Source organism: Salvelinus sp. IW2-2015, linkage group LG37 (genome assembly GCF_002910315.2).
Source record: "Salvelinus sp. IW2-2015 linkage group LG37, ASM291031v2, whole genome shotgun sequence".
In the NCBI taxonomy this organism is placed as follows: domain Eukaryota; kingdom Metazoa; phylum Chordata; class Actinopteri; order Salmoniformes; family Salmonidae; genus Salvelinus; species Salvelinus sp. IW2-2015.
Window position 1 is genome coordinate 15,530,382 of NC_036876.1, and position 9,255 is coordinate 15,539,636.

The following is a 9,255-nucleotide window of genomic DNA, read 5'->3' on the forward strand; positions in this document are numbered from 1 at the left end:
AAGGGTCAACACTGCAAATATTGACTCTTTGCATCAACTTCATGTAATTGTCAATAAAAGCCTTTGACACTTATGAAATGCTTGTAATTATACTTCAGTATTCCATAGTAACATTTGCCAAAAATATCTAAAGACACTGAAGCAGCAAACTTTGTGGAGATTAATGTTTGTGTCATTCTCAAAGCTTTTGGCCACGACTGTAGTTTTAAATAGCAGGCTATATATAGGAAATTATTAGAAAATACTTTCAAATAAAATTCGGGAAACGTTATTTGAAAATACTTATGCCGGTAATACGTATTTAAATAGCAAATAATCAAATACGCAGGTCTGCTGTACAAACACAATCTACATATCACTCATAAGGCCCCGCTCAAATGCTTTGAAAAGGCATCCTTCCCTCCCCTCATTGAGGTTACGATTCATCTCACATGACTCTGTTAGTGAAAGATGTATATTGGAACCCTCAATTTCACCCGTCTTATCATTGTACATTAGTGATGACGTCAAGGGAGGAAGGAAGGAGGCATCTTTTGAAGTACTCTAACCAATGCTGATCTCTACCCTTCACAATGCCGTTATTGCTCTTCAGAGGGCGCTAAAGCAACAAAAAAAACGACAAAAAAAAAACAGATGACAACCGAGGCATCAAAATGACCCAATGTTCAATATTGTCAAATACCTGTAGTGTTTGTTTTGCGCCCGTTTTCTACCCTCTAATCACACTTCTTATCGCCCAGTAATTTCATCTTGCGATGATGGGGACATGCTTCGGGGTTGTTCCGTTTTAGTGTGGTCTCTTTATCTCTCTCTCTGTGTGTCTCTCCTACTGCAGTGTGTATTGCATCGGGGACCAAGGTGGCCCTGTTCAACCGGTTGCGGTCCCAGACGGTCAGCACGCGCTACCTACATGTGGAGGGGGGGAACTTTCATGCCAGCTCCCAGCAATGGGGTGCCTTCTACATCCACCTGTGTGAGTCTCATACACACACTCAAGCACGCGCACAAACACACGCTCGTGCATGTATTCTCACATTTCTCGCACACACACTCAATTCTTAATCAGTCCTGTACGCTCTCTCATATACACACTCACCACACATATATTTACTGTAGCCTGAATGAAATGTTGTGTGACCGTATCTCATGTGTTGCGTTTCCCAGTGGATGACGAGGAGTCCGAAGGAGAGGAGTTCACTGTGAGAGATGGCTATATCCACTACGGACAGACGGTCAAACTGGTCTGCTCCGTCACCGGGATGGCCCTGCCACGACTGGTACTACCCACCGCTTTTACTTTGGTGTCTCACCCCTCACCTCTTTCAATTCTTGTCACATAACTCTTTTTGTTGTTGTTGTATATTATATATTTTGTCTTTATGCATGTCAAATTATCTCTCTTTCTGTCGTTATTACTGACACACACACACACACACACACACACACACACACACACACACACACACACACACAACACACACACACACACACACACACCACACACACACCACACCCGACAATTAATTAAAGTTGCCATAGTTAATGTCTTGATGTGATTTGTACGCTGCTGCTTCGACATCTGAACACCATCCTCTCTGTGTGGGTCAGATCATCCGTAAAGTGGACAAGCAGACGGCCCTGCTGGATGCAGACGACCCCGTCTCCCAGCTCCACAAGTGTGCCTTCTACCTGAAGGACACAGAGCGCATGTACCTGTGCCTTTCCCAAGAGAGGATCATCCAGTTTCAAGTGAGCGAGACACTTCCTTCCCAATACAACTTCCAATTCAATTTAGTCGCAGCCTACTACTCAAACTACACTCGACCATTCGCCATCATTTTGACCACATACCAATCAGAATGACCTTTTTAGGAAACGTCTTCCTGGATAGTGACCATTGAGTTAATTTCTACGATAATGACCGATTTGCAATCTTCAAATTTGAACATTTGTTAGTCAGATCCCACCTGAAAATGGAGGACAACGCTTGTCGGTGCTCTGTGCTGGTCCCCGTTGCTCGAATAGGTCACAGCCTTTGTTTGTCAAAGAGATTTTTATTGCCTTGTGATTCCCATCTCGGGGAGATGACCGATTTTAGAGTGATCCTCATCCTCTGAGTTAATATAATGTTAAAAGGTGACGCATAATAGGTCCCTCGCTTAGGTGTTCTCTCTCAATCTAACTCTACATCAGAGATCACCATAGAAACAACAACTTAACCAGGATACAGTGACGGTCATAACAAACACATCTATATTAATTTACCTATCTATATCTACATCTGACGATCAAGCGCTTCTGGCTCCCTTTGACGTGTATGTGTGTGTCTGCGTGTGTGTGTGTGTGTGTCTGCCTCTCCCCAGGCCACTCCATGCCCAAAGGAACCAAACAAAGAGATGATCAACGACGGAGCGTCCTGGACAATCATCAGCACGGACAAGGCTGAGTACACCTTCTACGAGGGCATGGGCCCCGTCCACTCGCCTGTCACCCCCGTGCCTGTTGTCGAGAGTTTACAGGTTAGAAAGGGACACGCGCGCGCACACACACATACGGACAGACACACATATGGACAGACAGACAGACACACACACGGACAGACACACATATGGACAGACAGACACACACACGGATGCACACACACATATGGACAGACAGACACACACACGGATGCACACACACACACTCCATTCCTATCATAAACAACTATTTGTTCCTCTCGCAGTGCTCCGAAAATATTTGTACACACACGTCCTTTAGACCCTTTACGGCATTCCATCTCCATCTTTTCCTCCGCCAACAAGACATAAACATTTAGACTTGTTGTATTTGTGTGTTTGTGAAGCTAAACGGTGGTGGGGACGTGGCCATGCTGGAGCTGACGGGACAGAACTTCACTCCAAACCTGAGGGTCTGGTTTGGAGACGTCGAGGCAGAGACCATGTACAGGTACCGACACATCTCCCTGCTCGTTTTCAAGTTTGAGCTATCTTAATACTAGGGTTGCAAAATTCCGGTAACTTTCTCCAAATGTCCAGCTTTTCCAGCCAACCGGGATTTCAGAAACACTTCAAATTAAGTCCAACTGAAGATGCTAAAGATGATGCCGACAGAGATGATCACCTCGCTTCGAGTCCTTAGGAAACTAAGCAGTATTTTAATTTTTTTTATGTATTATTTCTTACATTGTTACCCCAGGAAATCTTAAGTCTTATTACATACAGCCGGGAAGAACTATTGGATAATAGAGCAACGTCAACTTACCAACATTATGACCAGGAATACGACTTTCCCAAAGCGGATCCTCTGTTTGGACCACCATCCAGGACAATGGATCTAATCCCAGAAGCCGACCCAAGCCAATGGCGCCGCAGAAGGGGCAGACGGAGCGGCCTCCTGGTCAGGCTCCGTAGACATGCACATCACCCACCGCTCTCTCGGGATATGTTGTCGGAATCGGTTCAGCCACCGGGCTTCTCCATGCATCGCGCCGACAGAGACTAACACCTCTGGGAAGAGGAAGGGCGGGGGTGTATGCTTCATGATTAACGACTCATAGTGTAATCATAACAACATACAGGAAGTCAAGTTCTTCTGCTCACCCGACCTAGAATTCCTCACAATCAAATGCCGGCCATATTACCTTCCAAGAGAATTCTCGTCAGTTAACTTCAAAGCGGTGTACATTCCCCCTCAAGCAGACACCAAGACAGCCCTCAAAGAACTTCACTGGACTCAATGTAAACTGGAAATTACATATCCTGAGGCTGCATTTATATTAGCTGGGGATCTTAACAAAGCAAATTTGAGAACAAGGCTACCTAAATTATATCAGCATATTGATTGCACTATGCGTGGGGGTAATACACTCGACCACTGCTACTCTAACTTCCGCGATGCATACGAAGCCCTCCCTCCCCCGCCCTCCCTTCGGCAAATCCGACCACGACGCCATCTTGCACCTACCGTCTTATAGGTAGAAACTCAAACAGGATGTACCAGTGACTAGAACCATTCAACGCTGGTCTGACCAATTGGAATCAGCGCTTCAAGATTGTTTTGATCACGCGGACTGGGATATGTTCCGGGCAGCCTAAGAGAATAACATTGACCTATACGCTGACTTGGTGAGTGAATTTATAAGGAAGTGCATTGGAGATGTACCCACTGTGACTATTAAAACCTTCCCTAACCAGAAACCGTGGATGGATGGCGGCATTCTGAACTGAAAGCGCAAACCACTGCATTTAACCATGGAAAGATGTCTGGAAATATGACCGAATATATAACCAGTGTAGTTATTCCCTCCGCAAGGCAATCAAACAAGTGAAATGCCGGTACAGGGACAAGGTGGAGTCGTAATTCAACGGCTCAGGCACGAGACATATGTGGCAGGGTCTACAGGAAATCACAGACTACAAAAAGAAAACCAGCCACGTCACGGACACCGACGTCTTGCTTCCGGACAAACTAAACACCTTCTTTGCACCCTTTGAGGATAATACAGTGCCACTGTCGCAGCCCGCTACCAAGGACTGCGCCCTCTCCTTCTCCGTGGCCGACGTGAGTAAAACATTTAAACGTGTTAACCTTCGCAAGGCTGCTGGCCCAGACGGCATCCCTAGCCACGTCCTCAGAGCATGCGCATACCAGCTGGCTGGTTGGTACAAAAAACAACATGTCAAAATCAAAATCAAATGAAAAAAAGTTTCAGATCTGAATCACACACCACATGCATTGTGTATGTATAATATAATAGTTATATAGACTACACTACCCACACTGCACTGCACACTGTGACCCATCTCAATGTACCAACATATTCAATCGCTCCCTATCCCAGTCTGCTGTCCCCACATGCTTCAAGATGGCCACCATTGTTCCTGTACCCAAGAAGGCAAAGATAACTGAACTGAATGACTATCGCTCCATAGCACTCACTTCTGTCATCATGAAGTGCTTTTAGAGACTAGTCAAGGATCATATCACCACCACCTTACCTGTCACCCTAGACACACTTCAGTTTGCATACCGCCCTAACAGGTCCACAGACGATGCAATCGCCATCACACTGCCCTATCCCATCTGGACAAGAGGAATATCTATGTAAGAATGCTGTTCATTGACTACAGCTCAGCATTCAACACCATAGTACCCTCCAAGCTCATCATCAAGCTTGAGGCCCTGGGTCTCAACCCCGCCCTGTGCGATTTGGTCCTGGACTTTCTGACAGGCCGCCCCCAGGTGGTGAAGGTAGGAAACAACATCTCCACCTCTCTGACCCTCAACACTGGGGCCCCACAAGGGTGCGTGCTCAGCCCCCTCCTGTTCTCCCTTTTCACCCATGACTGCGTGGCCATGCACGCCTCCAACTCAATCATCAAGTTTGCAGATGACACAACAGTCGTTGGCTTGATTACCAACAACGACGAGACAGCCTACAAGGAGGAGGTGAGGGCACTCGGAGTGTGGTTTCAGGAAAACAACCTCTCACTCAACGTCACCAAAACAAAGGAGATGATCGTGGACTATCGCACCTCCCTATCCACATCGACGGGACAGTAGTGGAGAGGGTAGAAAGTTTTAAGTTCCTCGGCGTACACATCAACGACAAACTGAAATGGTCCACCCACACAGACAGTGTGGTGAAGAAGGCGCAACAGCGCCTCTTGACCCTCAGGAGGCTGAAGAAATTTGGCTTGTCACCCAAAACCCTGACTAACTTTTACATATCCCCAATCGAGAGCATCCTGTTAGGCTGTATCACCGCCTGGTACGGCAACTGCTCCGTCCTCAACCGCAAGGCTCTCCAGAGGGTGGTGCGGTCTGCACAACGCATCACCGGGGGCAAACTACCTGCCCTCCAGGACACCTACACCACCCGATGTCACAGGAAGGTAAAAAAGAAAACCAAAGACAACAACCACCCGAGCCACTGCCTGTTCACACCGCTACCATCCAGAAGGTGAGGTCAGAACAGGTGCATCAAAGCTGGGACCGAGAGACTGAAGAACAGCTTCTATCTCAAGGCCATCAGACTGCTAAACAGCAATCACAAACTCAGAGAGGCTGCTGCCTACATGGAGACCCAATCACTGGCAACTTTAACAAATGGATCACGAGTCACTAAACAATGCCACTTTATATAATGCCACTTGAATAATGTTTACATATCTGACATTACTCAGATCATATGTATATACTGTATTTTATACCATCTTATGCACCTTGCCTATGCCACTCTGCAATCGCTCATCCATATATTTATATCTTCATATTCTCATTCACCCTTTTAGATTTGTGTGTATTAGGTAGTTGTTGGGGGAATTGTTAGATCACTTGTTAGATATTACTGCACTGTCGGAAGCAGAAGCACAAGCGTTTCGCTACTCTTGCATTAACATCTGCTAACCATGTGACCAATACAATTTGATTTCAACTAAAACTGCTACAAACGTTTAATGAGCTTTATCCATGAGATGTATTTTTCTGAAAAGGGAACGAGGATGTCCCGATTCAGTCTGACCTCATTAGCCATTATAAACTGTAAAAGACTACCGCTTCGACAAACCAGGGGACAGCTTACATAGTAATTGGCCAGTTGACATAATAATGCCATCTTACATTGGCGTGCTTTGATCCAAGTCAAAGCAATGTTCTGAGCCAATTTGTGCTAACTGTACAAAACAGAATTTAATTTGGGCTCAGATATTAGCAGTTTCAAAGTACGCCCTTCACGCGACGCCAACCATCCCCGAAGGTACTTTTTTCCTTTTCATGTCGAATTTAATAGATGATTTGGCGACCCAGTGTTTATGGCTGCTCCCATGAAGGAAGAGTCTTTAGAACAGATGAAAGAGCTCTATGGTTACCCTGTGATAAACAATAGTGGTCCTGTATGACTATCAGTGTGCCATTCATCCTGGTTGTAAAACGCTACCGGGAGATGCTGTGATTGAAATGTCGAGGTGGTTGTCAGCTGCAGGATGGTGTGTAAGTGGTCCCAATGTACACTGAGAACGCCCCGGGTCCCCCATTTAACCCGTTTGTGCGAGACGTGTGTATCGTGGGAGGTTTTACAGGGCTGTTTTTGTACAAGATCTAAGGCACGGCACAGACACTGTGTAAGGTATGAGGGAATGTATGGGCCTCCCATAGTGTTTGATGGAAGCATGTTAACCGTTGGTGTACTTAAGTCGTTTTGTTCTAATCAGTCCCGAAGGACAATGAAAGATAATACTCAACCGACATGTTAATTGTCAACTGACATGGGGTCATTGCGTTACCTACCTTTTTTTTTGCCTTTGGTCTACACTGAGGTCATCACAGAGGGAGTGAGTCAACACAAATATAATTGAATCTAGAGAGCTGAAACCCTCTCTGACTCTTTCTCTCTCTACCTCCTCTGCCTGCAGGTGTGCGGAGAGCATGCTGTGCGTGGTGCCTGACATCTCTGCCTTCCGCGAGGGTTGGCGCTGGGTGCGGCAGCCGGTGCAGGTGCCCGTCACGCTGGTGCGAAACGACGGGATCATCTACTCCACCACACTCACCTTCACCTACACGCCGGAGCCCGGGCCGCGGCCGCACTGCAACGCCGCCGGAGCCATCCTGCGGGCGGGCAGCGACCGCCTGCTCACGGCTAGCAGCAACATCGCTAACAACAGCGACGCTAACAACACCTACGGCCCCAACGGCTCCAACGCAGGAGTCACGTCCTCTTCCACGGCCGCCACTGTGGTGTCCTAACACACACACACATACACTTATACACACAATATGCCTTGAGAGCTAAACGTACCACATGGTAAGAAAAGACTACAAAGTAAACTGACTCTCTAAAAGTGCTGCATATTGATTTTGGATACAAAAAAAGAAGCTGAAATAGGAAATTGGTCGGACAAAAGGGAGGAAGAGGAGGAATTCGAAGGAAAGAACGATGTCAAAAGTTGTCAACCAACGGAAATAAGCGAAACTGTGTGGAACTCCTCGCCGCTACCATCTTGTCTCTGGTGTTGAAGCTGTGGAATAAGTTCCTATTGGCTCAGAGCACCAGCGCCTTTGACGGCCGTGAGAAAATCGATACCACAACAGCGATGCATCCGCCACATGTATAAAATGTTAACATAAAAGGATAGTTTTTGTGCTTTTTTCCCCCCCCTCCCTCTGATAATTGTTTTCCTCCTTTGTTTTTATATGTTGTGTTAGTTTGTGTATGTTTCTGTAAAGGGGGCGAGATGTATCGTTGTTGGAGGGAGAGCGAGGAGTGGGTATAGAGGGACACATATAAAAACGTGTTGATGATAACATCGTTTTTATGGACCAAGGATCTTATATAAGCTTTAGTAAAGGTACATTTTCTCCATACCTTTTTTTGTATGAAATATATAGTACACTTTTGTTACCAAATAGTTTCTATTCTCACCCTCCTAGCTTTGGCCTTTTTTGGGGGGGCCATATCCCGACCTGGCTTGTGTATTATAGCTACCCTTATCGCCGTCAAACGCCTGCTCCCCCCCCCCCCCCCCTGGTCTTTTGGACGGATCGTTCCATTTTTTGATACTTTGCTCTCTAAAAAAATTACTAAAGTCTGGGGATTTCTTTTCGTCTTGTTTACCTAACCGAAGGTTCGGTTTGTGTTAGGAAGTCACCTCAGCAGGCCTCATTTTTGGATTCTCATTGGTTTTTATGAAGTCTTTAAAAAGGAAAGCTTTAAGCAACGCCTCTGCCTTGTCTGCAATACTCTCTGTGTGCTACGTTTCCGTTGGAAATGACATGTCTGTACATCACACAAGGAGCCATAGCGAAGTCTGCAGAATTCTTCCATTTTATTTCAAACTTTATTTTATTTCAGACTTCCACTACCAGTTACAAAATAGTTTTGTCGCTTCCACATTATGATTCTAGTCATCAAATTGAAAAGGTAGCCTTAGAACTGTATATTATTACTGTGCACACACTCAGAAGAAATCGTGTCGTGTATCCCATGTTGAGATCATGCCGCTGTATTGGTCGCCACAGAAGTATCTGACGACGTCTTGGAATCTGTCGGTCCGTATACTGTCTCACCGGGCCTAGGTGTCTTCCTATGTGTAGTTCTAGTGGTATTTAAAACTTCCATTGTTTTGAGAAAACGGGAAAGACAGACACTTCCAATTCGATGTGGCCTTACCGCTGACTTAAATGTCAAAGAAAACCGTTGCCCTTCCAACGACCTGCCCTTTCCATTCACGTGACTTGCAAGAACCTGTGTGTTGC

At 46.0% G+C, this 9,255-nt stretch overlaps 1 protein-coding gene across 1 annotated transcript in view; it reads left to right on the forward strand.

The window, feature by feature from the left end:
- The window catches only part of rbpjb (recombination signal binding protein for immunoglobulin kappa J region b), an 88,456-nt gene extending 79,616 nt beyond the window's left edge, over positions 1 to 8,840 (forward strand). The window contains exons 6-11 of the mRNA XM_023982129.3: positions 836 to 973; positions 1,165 to 1,277; positions 1,609 to 1,749; positions 2,364 to 2,519; positions 2,846 to 2,949; positions 7,416 to 8,840. Coding sequence (XP_023837897.1) covers positions 836 to 973; positions 1,165 to 1,277; positions 1,609 to 1,749; positions 2,364 to 2,519; positions 2,846 to 2,949; positions 7,416 to 7,746 — 983 coding nt within the window. The 3' untranslated portion in view covers positions 7,747 to 8,840. The remainder of the gene's footprint in view (positions 1 to 835; positions 974 to 1,164; positions 1,278 to 1,608; positions 1,750 to 2,363; positions 2,520 to 2,845; positions 2,950 to 7,415) is intronic.
- Positions 8,841 to 9,255: the final 415 nt, after the last annotated feature.